At 34.0% G+C, this 18,272-nt stretch overlaps 1 protein-coding gene across 50 annotated transcripts in view; it reads left to right on the top strand.

Annotated features, from left to right (window-relative positions):
• Window positions 1–18,272, top strand: part of LOC117204883 (calcium-activated potassium channel slowpoke) — a 106,035-nt gene that overhangs the window by 56,851 nt on the left and 30,912 nt on the right. For 33 of the 50 annotated variants that reach the window (XM_033442718.1, XM_033442702.1, XM_033442710.1 and 30 more), the window contains exons 7-11: window positions 3,584–3,694; window positions 6,153–6,258; window positions 9,478–9,630; window positions 10,669–10,824; window positions 14,417–14,529. In XM_033442718.1, coding sequence (XP_033298609.1) covers window positions 3,584–3,694; window positions 6,153–6,258; window positions 9,478–9,630; window positions 10,669–10,824; window positions 14,417–14,529 — 639 coding nt within the window. Of the gene's footprint in view, window positions 1–3,583; window positions 3,695–4,766; window positions 4,873–6,152; window positions 6,259–9,477; window positions 9,631–10,668; window positions 10,825–11,222; window positions 11,336–14,416; window positions 14,530–18,272 lie in introns of all 50 variants that reach the window. The other 17 variants (XM_033442703.1, XM_033442721.1, XM_033442739.1 and 14 more) reach the window with 4 other exon arrangements.

The following is an 18,272-nucleotide window of genomic DNA, read 5'->3' on the forward strand; positions in this document are numbered from 1 at the left end:
AGTTCATTATTAAAAATTAGCGGATTTCGATACATCCATTATTAAGAGCTAATAAATTCTAAATCTTTATATATATATAAATATTAAAAATAAGTAAAAATATATACATATTAATTATGTTGATTATCGAGTATTCTTTGTACAAGATATCCTTCACCTTCGTTTTCAGTTGCCTCGAGTATACAATTGTTATAAATAATTTTCTTTTGTTCTTCGGATGCAATAACAGCATTTCCAATGATACGAAATATTTATTAAATAATAATGTAATAAAGGAATTACGTTTCTGACAGTCTCCGAGATTACTTTGCGTAACAATTTATATGACTCACCCTGTATACGCTTTATATACGTATATCATCAATACACGTATATAAAGCTGTATGTATACGCATATATGTACTTATATATTGCTAATCATGTGTCACGCGCTATTCAGGTTTTACGAAGGGATTGTCAATGGGCCAACAATCGTATGTTTTAGACTAGGGACGATTTTGTATAGCCATACATATAACATCCTTCTTAAATTGAACATCATTTTATAATTTCCGTTAGCGGGATTACGCTTTTTTTGTAAGACAAACAATAAACTCAACACCACCGGTAATTAGAGTTCCTTCAATTATGTAAATGAAAATATACTTATACACGATTTACGCATACAAGTATGCAGAGTGAGCCAACACGGAATAAACCATACGCTCCATAAAACATCTAGATTGTCGTTGTTATGGATATTTTTTTCAGAGTTACCAAGGTTATCAATCTCTTCCTAAATGAATCTATATGTTTTCCCCCTTGCATGTTGTAGCTAACGTTGATGAAATTTCCAACGTACAAGGTTAAAAGATACAGTTACAAACGAGCTAAATCGATGTCCTTTGGCAACGACGCGTTTTCTCTACGTAGCAATATTAATAAAATACAGAAACTATTTTTTCAGTTTTTTTCTGACTTCCAGTTGGACTTTCAGGTTTTTCGAGTTTTCCGGAATAATAGGTTTTCCTCTCTTCTCGCATGTTAGCTTTTTCCTTTTGCTGAAAGAGATCTGTGGTGTAAAAATAAACGGCTCGTGATAGATTGATTCGTTCGAACGGTATCATGGTGAAGATTAAAGATTTTCGTCGAAACGTATCGAGAAAAAGAAACCTGTAGATTTATTTAGAGGCAGTGATAACGTGGATAACTTTGAAAGCAATGATCCCCGGAGAAACAACAATACGGCGAATTCGTCGAATTTTTCTCCCTTGTTTTCGTCTCTTATTGAGAAAGGTATTTTGCAATCTATTTATCTCAACTCACTCTGTATAATTCATAGTTATCTTGATCTTATAGGCACACAGAGACAATAATTAACGGCAGTACTGTTGATCGTTGCACGTACTACTCGATACACCGAGCAGCGTCTTAGTGACAATATTAAGGTGTCACTCGTCGAATATATTCACTGTGTATGTTAAGTTTTTGCTTGATTTTTATCATTTATGCGATTTTATCGTCAGATCGGTAATATGTTCTTCGAGAAACTTGATTAAACACAACTTTCCGACAGGCACGAACTTGCGGCGAATTTTTTTGTGACGCACTCGACCGCGAGACAAATAGAGAAGCGCATCAAGCTCGATACGAGATGTACTCCTTCAAATGATTTTCCCGGCTCGCATCGTCAGTTATGTATAAATCGATCGGTGAATAATACTTGCCAAGAGTAACGGTTCGAATTGTGCGAACTCGACGTGCGAACATTTTTCCACATTCGATTTGTTCTCTCTACATGGGCAATAGGACTCGAACGACACGCGACTCTCTCCATTCTAGGGAATTATACACGATATACTCATAACTTATCTCATAAATACACGACACTCACGTTTCGACATTCACGTAACAAAGCGTCGGCCCCGTATAGTAGATTAAAGAATAACCTCATCTGTAAGGCCTAATTATTGATATTCATTTGTTCTGGCCCATGCTGGATTCAGTGGCACACAAGATCCGTGTGTTTATTATTTTTTTGATATTTTTATGACAGATTAAGATTCCACGCAGACGAACGATTTTTTTACTGGATCCGTGACAATTGTGTAGATACACACGAATATACATAAATATAAATATAACAATTATATTTAAGCACGACGATGTTTTAATATTTTAATAATGTCAAATCAGTGATATAACAGTGCGGTTTCACGACAGTGACGCTTTGTGATTTGGTGAAATTATATTTTCAATGATGCAACACGCACGAGAGCGACACACACGAAATATAATAACGCAAAAATATAAAAATGCTGGATCATATAGCGCTACCACTGCGAAATCGCAACAATGTTGCATCGTTCATTTGCAGTGAGTGGGTCGATTACGATAGATTGTTGAAAAGCACGCGGAACTCGTTCGTCTGCATCGAGTTTAATCGTGGAACATCGTATAATCGCGCAAACCAGCCTGTGTCTGCTGAGTTCACGATGAGCCTCGCATTAGATGCCATCAAGTAGAGAGGATTGGGCATGGAATGTCTATGGCGAATTTTTTTTTTTTTTCTTATTCGATGCAATTAACACGTTATCGTCACTCTAAGCAGTATTTTGTATGAGTTATTTTGTACTAGCAAGAGTATGTGATTATTAATTCACACCGCACGTAGAATTAACACGACTAGAGATTTAAAAACAAGTGAATCTTGTGCTTGTAACTTGATTGCAAGGATCGAACGTCAACGAGCCTGCACTCTTACGTATTTCATCCAGTTCTTTTTGTCATGTTTATCTTTTGTCTGTATAACTGTATGTCTAGCACAGATGATTTACCCACGTATGTGTGTGTGCGCGCGCGTGCTCGCTAGCGCGAGCGCGTGTGCGTAATTATTCGATCGCATTAGTTGGCTAAAACGACTCACTCCAATTCCTATCGCAGTTCTGGTAAGTTTAGTCCATTAATTAGTTCTACTTATATTTACGTCTACGTTACATGTATATATCTATATATCTATATATATATATATTATTTTATACATATATACATATATAAAAGAAAAGTAAACGGGAATACGTGCGATTTTTCTTAATTGTCAAGCAATAGTTTTTCGCAACGTTTGCAAAGTGAATAATTTGATTCTAAATTTCATTCGAACAGACGTGTCGTTTTCGATCAATCGACGCGGATCTTCGAGCAAAAATTCGTTATTGTGGCAGCAGACTAAAATGGTGTACGAAAAAAAAAAAATGTTCTCAACGATGTCCATATTTTTTTCTCTTCTCACTCGGTTGCGTTGCTCTCGCGCAGATTCATTTGACCGTATTTACGCCCTCGAGCGGCATCGCGACAAGTGTACCCTCTCGAGGAACGTGTTCAAAGAAAGAAAAGCAAATGGAAACAGCAGAAAAGCGGCTGGCTGGCAATCAGAGAGAGAAAAACGTAACGAAATCGTTAGTCGGTTGATACATATGTATGTATATTATATATAGAGCGTGTACACATGGTAGTTGCTTGTAAGTCTTTTTTATCTTTTTTTTTTTATTTTTGACTGTCTGTACTTAAGCGGGAGTGGAATCTAATTCGTTCGTTGTGTTGGCAGACATATTGTCGTGTGTGGCCACATCACCTACGAATCAGTCTCGCACTTCCTCAAGGACTTCTTGCACGAGGATCGTGAGGACGTCGACGTGGAAGTTGTCTTCTTGCATAGGTATGGTTATCGATCCGATATTTTACTATACCTAATAAGACCTCGTGCATTTTTCTCCTAGTTTGATCTCATGTTGGTCAACGAACCACTGTATGATTGATCTATCTATAACAGACATTAACCTCTGACCTTTTCTTACATAGAACAATTAGACTGCTCAACGTAATTAGTGGATCGCTGCTCTAAACAGATTCATTGCACTAATCAAGCAAATGAAGGAGCTCTACGGGCTTGTTAGATCGATTGTACTACAATAACGATTAAATTTAAGACGATCGTTATTAGACACGCATTATATTCGAAAGAATATATAGATACAAATAGCGATATAAAAATCAAAGTGGGATCCCCTAATTGTTTTTAGCAGTGTACTTTCCTACGTGCATAGTGTTATGTACATTGCAGACAGATTATTATACGATTATACAGGATGACACATTTCTTTCCATATCCAATCTTAATTGTCGAATAACTTAATACAAATATGCGATCGATCTTGTACAATACAAATCCAATTACTATCAAAATTACATCTTAATGTCTCTTCACAATCAATTACCTTAAATATCACGATGTATTATATGTGCTAATCGTTAACCAATACAAAATTAAGTAAGTCTGCTACTGTAATCGTTACCGATAAGCAGTCATATCGAACAATGTCATGCGATATCGATGATTTTCATGAAATGAGAATAACCATGACTTGTAGTATTATAATGATGTGACAACTGGGGTAAGTGTAGGCTCACCGATTTCTGTAGGTTTCCCAATTATATTAGCTTTCCAGCGGTTATACGAACAAAGACGATCAGACCCTGTCGACTTGACGCTTATTTTCGTTATTTTTCATTTTCAAAGCGGAATTTCCCTCACTCGGGTTAATACGAATATTAATTGAAGATTGAATTTTCGAGGTTAACTGTTTTCATTGTCAACAGAGAGCTGAATGCACAGAGAAATGTACAAAGTAGGGGAAGCCAAGGGCACCCGGTGCGCCGATGCACGGTTTTGATTGTTCGAACACGATGGTCTGATCGTCATTGTCGTAAGGAGTGATCTGTGTTTCCAGGAAAGAGCCAGATCTCGAATTGGAGGGTCTCCTGAAGAGGCATTACACGACCGTGGAGTTTTTTCAGGGCACTATGATGAATGCTGTGGACCTGGAGCGTGTCAAGGTATCCCGAACCCTAAAACAACCATCACACGAAAACCTCCGCCAAATCAAACAACCTAATACCAATCTCCTCTTTGCGTGGCAGCTCATGCTTCTTATTTCCTTGTAGTTTTTTAGGTTTTTGCGCGGTTATTTACTCAACAATTTAATCTTATATCGATCGAACGATATAGATGTCTGATATATAGATGTCTATATGTTATGCGTATTTTAATTCACGACATGGAAGTGTACATAAAAAACGTATGCGTTCTTAGTTGTAGCCAGGTTTATACATCTTCTTCTTTACTTCTTTCGATTTGTATTTCTACAACCTTCTTTCTTCCTTCTATTCTTCTTCTATTTCATGTGACTAATTATACGGTTGACCGTTATTTATTTGGGATCCAGGTATGAGATTTTTCCTTGTGGTGTCATGTAACGACGAACAATTGGAATAATTGATTAAATATGATGAAGTACTTTAAGAATTCATCGAGGGTGTTTTACAGAGAAACCTTGAAAGGAATAATTTGCTTCATTCAAGGATTTATTTTTCAATCTCCACCACGAATTACATTCTTTCTGATATATTTTCTATCTTGAACAATCTTGTAGCTCAAGAGCTGTTGTTACTCTAGAAATCATTAAAAGAATGTATATCTATCTCACCATTTACTAATATTCTTATCCTCGTCATCGTCTATGAAACAGTCGTTTTTATCGTATGACATCACTCTTAGGAACGAATATTTCAAACAAAATGCTTCTTCATATATTCCGAGATTACGCAGAGAACCGCATTTAATCATTTATAAAAATCACTTTATATATATAATATATGTTGGTGTATGTACATACTACACGCATATATGTACGATTTATACGTAGAAAGCAATTGCTTGTGACTGCATGGTATGCTGTAATGAGCTATGGAGCCGAATCAGCGTGCAGTAGAGACTTACTTAGATCTATTATACTACATGATATATATATATATATATCGTATATCCTTGACTTCCGAGGAAGTGTACTTAATTTCTCTTTTTTTTTTTCAAATGATGAAACGTAGATAATGTATCGATAAAGCCTTTAGAAGCTTAGATGGCTGCTGTTCCTCGAAGGTCTGACAAACACGACAGCATTATTACGTTTATACCACTTACATTATAAGTCGAATCTCCGCCCATCTCTGGCGGCCTACTCAGCGAGAAATCTCGCAAAAAAGGCGTCCACCGATATCTGAGGTGAACATTATTTATGAAAAGAAACGTATCATTTTGTCGGGCCCGTGCCATTTAGGAAACCACCAGATCTCGAGCTGGAGGGACTATTCAAACGGCACTTCACCACCGTGGAGTTCTTTCAGGGGACCATCATGAACCCCATTGATCTGCAAAGGGTCAAGGTGAGTCTGATACTCTAATTGTTCAAATCAAATAATAATCCTCGATTCCCTATCTCTTCTGAACATGCAAGACAAAACCTATAATAATTACACCGACTTGTATCAACTTGTGTATTATTTGGCGAATGCCACTGTGCACATATATATAATCTGTGTGTATAATCTGACCACAGTAGTAACAAAATTGATGAAAATTGGGCTACGTATCGTTGGCGAAAAGCATTCAATCTGTAACCTATTCTATTTTCTGTGTCAGTTTATGATAATAACAACGAGGACAATTTTTATGATTCATTTTTTATTTAATGTTTGTTCATAGTATCTACAAATTGCCTGAACTTTAGTTAGAATTATTTTATGAAAGTGACCCCCTTTACCTACATAAGCATAGGTTAAATAATAAAATAAAAAATACCGATTATTGGTACTGAACTTTCGACATTTACCGAGGCGTGTAATTAAAAGTAGTTGATGTTTAGTCAATATTAGCCGAGATTTCTCGATTCTGCGCGGAAAACTAATATAAAAATAAAATTATGAAAAAGTTTATGTAGAAAATGTATAAAATGGACTTCAGTGAAATGGATTTCAATGCCGCAAAAAATGCCGTAATTTATTCACGACTACTTATAACAATCGGTGTCCTATTCGAGACACTGTAAAATTTGTCTAAAGGATATAAAGTCACTGCATTTAAAAGGACTAATTCTATGAAATTTCTTTCTGATATTTCGTTGTGAAGAATTTTTATGTATTTTCAATTGCCTCAAAAATGTTCCACTGTTTTTAGATTAATTGGTCATATCATACATACATATATATACATATATATATATATATGTACATAGATATACATCTTTGTGCTCAACATCCACAGGATCATCGAATTGCCGTATTCCTCCGTTTGTGTCGTAGCAGCTTCCATGACGTAGTATTATACTTGTACTTTGAACTTTATGCCTCTTGACAATGTGTGTTAAAATTTCCATTGTTTACGAACTTTCTTTAACACTTAACTCCCTTTACCCATTTTCTTATTTATAAATATTACATTTTCAGTATCATTGACATTCCCAAACCATTTGTAATTTTACTCCGAACTTGATGGTCAGTCGGAAGATTCTAACATTCGTTACATCATTTCGTTTCCTCCATTTATCTGATTTTATGTTTTTCTCTAAGATAATGGAAACCATCTTACTTCTTAATAACGTATGTAACAACGTATGAAGTTTAACACGTGATATTTTCAAACTCTCGTCAATGGTATTTGATTTCTTAAATTCTTGAATATTTTTCTATGAAAATATCAAATGTTTTAAAATAAGACTAATTTTTGGAAATTTAATAGACTAATTTTTGGAAAATGTAGAATTGAATGAAGTTTCTGTTACGTTCATAAAAACACTCACATAAAAAAAAATCGGAGGTTAATTAGAACCATCCCTCATTTGGTCCCTACTTTATTATGTGAATGATAGTTAAAACGAGACATGTTGTATTCTAGATGCTGCTTTAGTCATCGTCATATTATTAATCACAAAAAGTACGAGGATATAGTGTCATGGTTGCTGCTTCTAATAATTAGTAGTCGTTCGAAAATTGACATTCTGCGAAAGGACAAATGTTGTTGTTCCAAAATGGTTGTTGCCTGTATGTTCCCTTCTGTGCACATTGACGATGTTTCATGGAATCCCTTTGACGCGCTTTCTATGCTGTCATCTGCTTTCGTGTTCCGTCAATATGTAATAGCTCGTACAAGTTTAATCGAACAAACATACACGATACTTCACGAACGTTCGTGGTAAAAGTTTCGTAACGAACATTAACATTTTGAACATCTTCCGTACAATGTATCGTTGCAATTAAATTCGATTCTTCGATCAAATTTCGCCAGGGATCAGCAAAAAATGTTCGATCTCGTAAAGGAAATATTCTTAGTCTCTTCTAACGCGTGTTAACATGCATACGTTCTGTCGTCTGCGTCAAATTGCGTGAAAAAGACTCTCTCGACGGTTGTTTACTACCTTTGGATAACAACCATGTCGTGTCTACGTGTCAATCCAGGTGGGTAAGTGCTTGTGAATGGAGTTTAAGTGAATAATTATACTTTCTAAGAATTTACTTTCTGTTAGAGACTTAGTTTTCCATTATAACAGTGAGTCACGATTATCTATTAAGTATATCATATAGATTCTGCATTAAGAAAAAAAAAATGACAGAATAGTATGCTTGGCTATTTGTACAATATTTCTTTTACAACGATTAAATTTACATCAGATTAGTAGATAAGCATGTTGACACTACTTTGATACCATGAATTTTAGCGATTCGTCGTTTGATTCACATGTATTTAAGGAATGTCGCAACAATTTGCTTTCCTACTTTGTTATTGTTTTTAAAATGCGTCGGAGGTACGTGCAATTATATTTGTATAATATCATACTTAGATTGCGCTCGAATATCTATGTAAACTCATATTTTGAAATGTTGAAATGAGTATTTTCAGTATTTTATATATTCTTGCATATTGTGTAAATTCTACACATTTTTGTATTTTTAAATTTCCTATAAATGCATAAAAATCTTCAGTCTAATACACAATATTAATAAGATATCAATAAAAATTCTTAACAAAATATATTCATTTTTGAAGATTCTTTTCTAAATATAAGCACGTCGATTTTTGAAAAAGTGCATCTGTTCCCACGTGTCTACGACGCATAGTACCATTTGCTAGTTAACGCTTACAACGAAATTTTGAGACGTAGCTGCATATTCCTGCATACTCAATGTGATCAGAGATTAGTTGTTCCATGCTCTTTTTGTCTTCCTTCCTTCATTTCTACCCCGACACATTTTACTTGATTAGAAAACCACATTATACCGCGCATATGGCGGATTTTACTTTTTTAATTATTCCCTAATTATTGAACATTCATTAGGTTGTATTCCAGATTCGAAAGCAATATATTGAACATTTGATATTATCTACATAATTGCTATACTCGCATTGAATAAAACCGATCAAACAGACTAAGTTTTGCGCTACGATTTTCTTTCGCTACGATTTCTTAGTTTCAAATTTGTTCAAAAGCAGTTTCTATTTTGCAATTGCTTTCTGACCATCGACCCCATCCCAAAATACGTATACACCTTCTTCGATTCATTGTTCCGTTAAAAAGGCAACGTAGAACAAAATGGTTCGATCCTTTTTAGGTCCACGAGGCAGATGCGTGTTTGGTACTGGCGAACAAGTACTGTCAAGATCCAGATGCGGAAGACGCGGCAAACATCATGCGTGTCATCTCCATCAAGAATTACTCGGATGACATTCGCGTTATCATTCAATTAATGCAATATCACAACAAGGTATTTCTTCTACGAATCGTTTGATAATTCATAATTCATGTTCCTGTCTCAACTATATAACGTCTTTGTTTGAACATTATTAAACATTACATTATTGAACATTATTAAAATGTTCATCGTGATGACGTATTTTGGTATTTTAATTAAACTTTGGACGATGGAAATTTATGGAAAACTTACGAAGATACTTTATACTTTCTAATCTACCACGTTAGATAAACTTTTATTTCTAAGCGAATTTTAGTACGACAAAGGTAAAGTTGCGTTTGCAATTAGTTTCTCTTTCCTTTTTTAGTGATAGTTGAAATGTTTCTTATTTTTGTATGTAGTTTGCTTAATTTATATTTATATTATTTGATATCGAGAAGAGAAGGCTGGAAAATAAAATTTCTTAAGGTCGAAAGAATCGAGACTGTAATCTCTACACCTTTTCCGAATGAATCGATTAAAAGCCAACAGTGCAATTTATCTAGCTCGCCACCCCCTGATGAGCGAGCTGGGGGCGGAGCGTAGCTGTGAGGTATGACCACAAAGTCGAGGTACTCACGAAAGCTCTGGCCTGCAGCACTTCTTGTGTATAGTAATTATTGGTATTCTTCTTGTATCCTCTGTATCTGCGAACATACTTTATATCTTTTTTTTTCTATCTTCTGTATCCAACGGGTACATTGATACTAGTGTTCTAGTAACATTTGGCGAGCTACATTATTTTCAGTTTTGTTTTCTTTTTATAAACTTTCAATATTAGAATCAAGCCCAAATTTTTGGGTGTATATTTTCCAAAAAGTCATTCAAGTTTCCAAAAGTACGCTGTTGTAAATTTATAAAATTTCTCTGAAAAATATTGATAGTTCCTTAATTTCAAATAACAATTGTCTTTAAAAATGATGCCACCAAGCTACATAGCCTTGCACGATCAGAATTCATGACAGCTCAGATTGTACAACTATGTTAAAATAAATGTTAAACTTATTAAATCCTACAAAAGCACGGTGCATGGCAAACATTACTACGGTGATTTATAATTTTCCATTGTAGGCCTACTTACTAAACATTCCATCATGGGACTGGAAACAGGGCGACGACGTGATTTGCCTAGCTGAATTGAAGCTGGGTTTCATCGCACAGTCCTGTCTAGCGCCGGGTTTCAGCACGATGATGGCCAATCTCTTCGCCATGCGTTCCTTCAAGACGGTCAGTAGAATGTCGTTCTACGGACGACAGACTGAAAATCTGCCGATTTTTTCATCTATGCATGTGTGAACAAGGTTCCTTAGGTTTTTCACTGTTAAATTGTTCACAGTGATCCCGTGATCCTTATCGCTTCTTATTTCATGATTTTATATAACCGATGATCGGCAACAACGTTATTTTCTATTTCCACATTCATAGTCTTCAAAAATATATTAGACACTATGTTTATTGTTGGAAAATTATTATCTTCTGGCTATGTCGAATACGAAATATACGCAAATTGAATAAAGAACGAAATATCAAGATGTGAAATTTTTGTGTCACTGTGAGCAAACGCGCGAATCCGTACATGCATAGGAGCGTGTGTAATTTAGAAATGGTTGGTTGATTGGTACCAGTCACCCGATATGCAGGCTTGGCAGAATGACTACCTGCGTGGAACTGGAATGGAGATGTACACCGAAACACTGAGCCCTACCTTCATTGGAATGCCCTTTGCCAAAGCCACTGAGTAAGTCCATGACCAATCCAACATCCAACAGATACCTGCATATCTGATTCAAGAGACGAGATTCTGTGGTTCCGCTCGTTTGTGTGGAGTCGTTGTATAATTATATTTCTCCGTATTCTATTAACAACTCACTAAATACGATAACTATTTTATCAGTTTATATTAGATCTGATTAGTTCTTCTTTATTCCTTTTGAATTATTTTTGAATTTGAATTATTTTTGCTATAATTAATTACTAATATACCGAGAAGTGATCGAGTAGCACTCCCGATAATTTGCCAAATTCGAGAAATATGTAGTTTCGTTGTTTCATATCGTATTTTCATAGTTTCTGTTACGTTACACATTGCTATGATTTTTTAACGAGGGCTCGAATTAAGGTACTTATTTTCCTAAAAACATCGAAACGGTATTACAAATTTTTACGCACGTAACTGCATTTTCAAATATAGGGTTCCATGCTTACGACTAAATTCGTTAAATGAATTCTCCATAACAGTAAAAATAATTAGACGGTTTTTTAAATTTGTTTAAATTGTTAAAAATTAAATCGGTTAACTACCTCATGGTATATTAAAATCGAACAAAACCTACAAGATACAATCAACAGCTAGTTTCAATCGCTTAAGATAAATTTGAAAAATATATAATGTAACATGTTACTCGTTTCATATATCTTTCACATATTTCTTTGGCTTCGAGTTCTCGTATTCTTGATAACAATTCTGTTCCTGTCTTAAATAATTAACAAGAACAGTAACTTTTATTTGATCCAAGCTTTCTATCGAAATAATATTACTAAAATATAATATTAATATCATGTAATATAAATATTAAAAATTTTTCTTAAGAAGTTGAGGGTCGTAGCTTTATCAAAAGATACAGATAACAGGATGTTCACGGCGGTAGTCGAAGATACCAATGGACTTTTAGTTGTGAAGGTTTCTTGGCTCCGTAAATATTCTCCTTTCTCGCGGAGTATTCACTTTAATGAACGTAGAATCTGGAATGGCTCGGCTAAAAAAAGCCTCTCAGAAAAGCACGTATAGTTGGTTGAAGAATTCTCACCGCAGCAATCCCTGTCTCAGAGCAACATGGATTCGGTCGACCAGTTCACGCTCTTTTTGTACCCACGTAACGATGGCGGAATCACTCGAGAAAGGTTCACAGTCTCTTGAATCGGAAAGAAAAAAAAGGGATAAAGCTTCGCCTCGCCTATGTCTTTCACTACGCTCCACTCCGCTATATACATTATATGGATTATATCTATATATTTATATCTATATCTGTATCTATACTAAATGAACGTATTAACTGTATATTGTACAGTACGTATCTGTGCTCTACACCTAATCGATGTAAGCCACCTCTAATCGCTTCAGTAACGTTTCTGTATTTTTCACTCTTTTTCTGTAAGTTTTACGTGTAATATGAATTCGATCGGGTACCATGGACTAAAAGGACACGACACATCAAACGTTTCTCTTTAAAATAATTTTAAGTGGTCGAAGAAATAAATAGATGTTATTCTGTTCCTTTTTCTTCTTGTCTAGTATGAAGAATGCGATTCAAGATATAAATCAGGGATCAAAGTTAGTTAGGAAATTCCACAGAGTAAACTTTATTTATTTTCTAAGCTAGAATAACAACTGGAATCTGGAAATTTGAAAGAACATTGAAGCGTGCGTATATATCATTATTTTGAATAACTGATCGTATCCAATTCTTGTACAAATGCGACGACTATTGGAACGAATCTGTAAGGAAAGCTTTTTATTATGTGGTAACCTTTTTCCGAAAAGTCAAAAACGTATCTAAGTATCGTAAACGTTAGATTAAATATATGAACCACTCCGAAGCCAAATTAAACAACTCCGTCGCTTCCGAAAATTTCTTAGTTTTATTCAAATCAGAATACATGATCAGTGCTGAAGTTTTCAAAAAGCAAACGACGAAATATATTTGGTATGGAAAAATTTGATCCCTTAATACGGATACATAAAGGGTACGGTTTTGCAAATAATCATCCCGAATTGAAAGTTGTTTCTTATATTTGGAAAATTTTCATCAAACCTAACTCATATCTTACATTTATGAATATTTTATTCCTTATTAAGATTAATATTCCATGGTATCGTCCGATTCGAAAATTTATCGCACGTACAATGAAAATTTGCAACAACAACGAGCATTAACGGCAACTGGATAATAGGTAAGCATTAGGAACTATAGCTAGTAGGTGTAATCTCGATTTCGCTAGTGATTCGATCAGTCTTGAAAGACAATTTTATGCTTCAGGATCGAAGGTACTTACACATCAACAGAATTTTCTACGCGTCGTGTCGGTAAAAAGAGCGCTGTTTGTTGCTAACGGGATTTAGGGCTCAATCGTGTATAAAATGGTGCTTATAGTACTACAAACGATTCAATCGCCAATGTCGGCCTATCACGAGCGACAGATGACTTGCAATCAGTCAACGTAATTGCGGTTAGGTGTACAATTTACGAGGAGCTATATTTTAACAAAGATCGTACACGATCGAACTGTGCATCATAATCTGTCACGAATTATGGAGGATAATGTTAGTTCTACGTTCATATTTCATTTTATTTGGAATATATCCAGCGAGGATCAACGAAACACAAAATTTCAGCGCAAAACAACTTCTCTTCCCATCTTTGCTGCCCATCAAGAAAAACACGAAGAAATAAAACACACTTCAAATATTACAAATTACATACAGGTCATATGAAAAAAAGAAATGTAGCTAGATTTCGTAGAATATTATATTAAACCTGTTAATCGAACTTTTTTTCCAGAAAGCTAAGATAATTAGACCGTTCCTTTGCAACTTCGTATCGTCTTTGTTATCGATGAATTCATTTGCTCGAGAAATTATAAATCTGGCGTATTGACATGACGTGATAATAATCGTGCGAAACAATGTATTCAACCTTGTTTGCCTGCACGACGAGATGCAGACCACGGGTCAGCGTCCCTCCTCGTGTCAGGTCTCAGTCAGTATCTAGTAGATTTTGAAAGGTTTGATGACGTGGGGCTTGATTGGTTGGTGTTTCAGTCGCCGGATACTCAGGCGTGGCAGAATGATTACCTGCAGGGCACGGGCTGCGAGATGTACACGGAAACCCTCTCCCCGTCCTTTACCGGGATGACATTTCCCCAAGCCAGCGAGTAAGTTCTCGCTGCCATTGGTTGTCATACATTTGCAGTACATGTCAATATCGACAACATCATGCATACACAAACATATTATACGTTACTTATATACGAACATGTAGCATCGGACATAGTAAACGTAACGATACGTTCATCAATTTTTACCGATTCTTATACAAATTACACATGTGTACGTACAGTGGTTTACGAAAGTATTCGAACGCTTATGAGAACTCTTTATGAATACATTATGTGCATTATATAAGACATTTGAACATTTTGTAAATACCGTAATCAGATATGATTATCATGATTATATTGGTAGTATTCTTTGGAAAGAATCTGAATTTTGTGCAAGTATATATTTCACAAAAATGAAAAGTATTTAATGAATATTCAATAGAATCATTTTTAAGACTTATTATATGTTCAAGATGACTGTTCATTTCTATACTAACTTTTTGCTGTATATACATTAGCAGTAAATGTCTTGTACATTCTTCTATGTACATTTTGAAATTGCTTTTAAATTTTATCGACGTAATCATGACAGTCGTGTGATATTACAGTGTTAACGATATATCAAAATGTTTTCTATAACAGACATAATATATGTATATACATGAAAGTCTTCTATGATCGAAATACTTTTACGAGCCACTGTATAGAACAACATATAAAATATACAAAACATGTACACACATATAAAATGACACTATAGTGCGAGATTTTGTTTCTCTGCCTGTTTATATTGTTGATCTCGCACATTTTTTTAATGTACTTCTCTGATACTCCGTTGTGGAACGTGTACATATATACTATTATATTCGTACGCGATTAGAATTTGTCACCCCTCACCTCAGTTTTATTTTTTGATCCTTTAAACGTTTTTTCTTCTACCGGAGTCTCTTTTGGCTAGCCGTAGTTTTTGTTTTTGTTTTGTTTGGTACTTTTGGTATTTTGAATGTATCTTTGGAAAATTTTCACACCACGTTGGGCAGAATCGTTTTATGATATAATAACGTTTGTTATTTTTGTTTTAACCAGCTCGCTGGTATTTGCCACCGATTTGTTGGAACAATTTTGCACCAATCCTTTTTATACTGTAGTAGTAGTAATGCCAGATCGATGCAGATTTCGTGACGACTAGAAAAAGTGTATATTTTAAGATCTTGATATGTAAATATTACTTTCTAAAGCATACAAAGTAATAGTATAGATAGTTTTTGAAAATATTTTATAAAGAAGGAAATTTCTGCAAATATTGTAAATGTTTTGTAAATGTTCGTTTGTTTTCTCTAGTAAGATATGATATTTTTGCAATTTTCAAAATATTCATCATATTAATATGAAGTCTTGTTTGAAAATATAAATTTGTGAAATATATAGTATCAAATATATATATATAGGTAAGGTAAATATAAAGCTGTAATAGTACGAAAATATAATAGATCTAGAAAGTTTAAAGTTTAATTGATAAATGTGCTCGTTAATATATTATTTAAATTGTAGATATTAAAAAATATTTTATTTTACGAAATCTGCATACTTTCTATAAGATTGTATTTTGTTTTTTTAGTGACGTCTTTACAGCTTCGTACAATATAAAATAACGAAATTTATTATTCATTCTATTAATTCAATTTCACTTAGTATATATTTTTGACATTTTATGCATTAGTTTCTTCTAGGGGTGGAGACGGGATTTCTTTCTATTTTTATTCTTCTTATAGTGTGTGTTCCTAGTTGTAGCGTTCTAATCTTCTCTTAACAAAACACGTTCGTTGTACACGCATGCCTGCTGCTCTCTACTTTATATCAGTCGCATACATTCAATTTCGAATTTTGAATGTGTAACACGTCACGTGAATTATAGAAAACATCCTGAACGAGTTCGCAGTTTTACTTCCCAAGTAGGCCATTTCTTAATATATTCTACACACACACAAATTCTATTAACAATATAATGAATTTTGCCGACAAAAAGCAATCAGTTATTTTAAGTACATTTCTTTTTAATTCTTATTCTTTGACATTTCTTATACCTTACGCCTATTCTGTATTGTTTTATATCCAATTCTTTACCACCTTCTTCCTCTTCTTTACTGCTCAAAACAATTGGAGAATCGTTACCTACCTCACCTTGATTTGTATGTTCACTTTTTGAGTCTATTTGTTTTTTTCAATATTGTTATAAAGTCAACGTTTAGTATCGTAAAAATAACAAATATCAAACTGCATATAAGACTTCATTTTTTTTTATTTGTCCAGAGCAATAGAAAGATTCATAGTTACCTATGTAATTATTTTGAGCAGTGTATATATTATCATATATCCTCTTTGATTTTTCTATTTAGCTGCCAAATACAAGCACCTCGTTTGGTATATTATTTACTTTATTTCACATTAGTCGTTCTTTCCTTCTTTAATCCTGTCACCATTTTCCCAATTTATTTTTGCCTATTTCTTTGTACTTTTCTTATTTCTTTTCTAGACATCTCTACTATACCAGTTACTATTTCTTCTGTCGCTATTCTACTCCTCCATCTTGGTACGCTTTCTTATTTCGTTTTTCCTTTTTATCTTCCTCTTTCACCATTCTGTTCTTTCTTTCATTACCATTCTTCAGATGTCCTTTCTGTACCTGATCTTTACCATCTTCTTTAGAAACTGCTGTGTGTTTTTCTCTTTACATTTCTTCCACGAGTTTCTTTCATTTTCTACCTTTTTTCTTTTATAGTATCTCTTCTTTTTTCCTTCTCCGTGTCACCCCTTAGCACTTCCTTTCTTTTGGCCCAAAGTCTTCTGTTTCCGTTTACAGAGTCTCTGCTACTTTATTCGAACTTCTTTTCTTTGTCAAAATCAATTTCATGTTCCCCTTATCGAACATCGAAGTTAAATTTCTTGATCTACAAATTTATCAACGAAAAGATTTCAGTATTTAACTCATTATATAAATCGTCATTGATTTATGTACACTCTTGCTGCTATTGTAACACAGTATTTTTGAATCCTTAGAGGCGTTGGTCTTTATACTTCGTTACAGTTATATCCCTTTATCTGATTTTTGCACTACATTTATTCTATGCACCATTACTAATGCTGAACATTATCAAAGCTCTATGATATTAAAATTGAAATGAAAAAAAGAAACAGTTTTATACTTTATAATTTCAGTTGTACATAATGAAGAATCGAAGTGATCAATGGAAACGTAGTTAAAATATTTTAATAAGGACTTTTTATGAATAATTAAATAATCGTATAAGTATAATAAACTTAAGTTGATCCCTAAAGCATATTGCGAACAGAGGAATTAAACCTAACAATGTTACTCTTATTGTTAACTAAAATATACGTATAACGTAATTTATCTTAATTAAGAAATTATATTTTTTACATTTTCAGAGTGTATACCACTTGTGTAATGAATGAAGGTTAATCGTTATGCATTGCAACTACAAGTTACAATGAAACTATGAATTTTGATAAAAATATTGGAATGTTAGGTTGACACGAATTTTCTAGTCTTGATTAACAAGACCGCACCATTTTTCAAAAGTTAGTTTACTCAGCACTTGCTATATGCGTACTTAGGGTTTTATTGGTCTAGTCTAACGTAAATCTGTTAGTTTTGCACATGTCTGGTGTCTTGTCACGATTTATTTTGCGTGTGCCAGAATACGTAATATAATCTATTAAACTCGAGTACTATTAGATACTAGGCATTTCTTAATTATAATTGCGCCATTTAGCAT

This window comes from Bombus bifarius, unplaced genomic scaffold (assembly GCF_011952205.1).
Source record: "Bombus bifarius isolate JDL3187 unplaced genomic scaffold, Bbif_JDL3187 scf7180000007984, whole genome shotgun sequence".
Taxonomy (NCBI): Eukaryota; Metazoa; Arthropoda; class Insecta; order Hymenoptera; family Apidae; genus Bombus; species Bombus bifarius.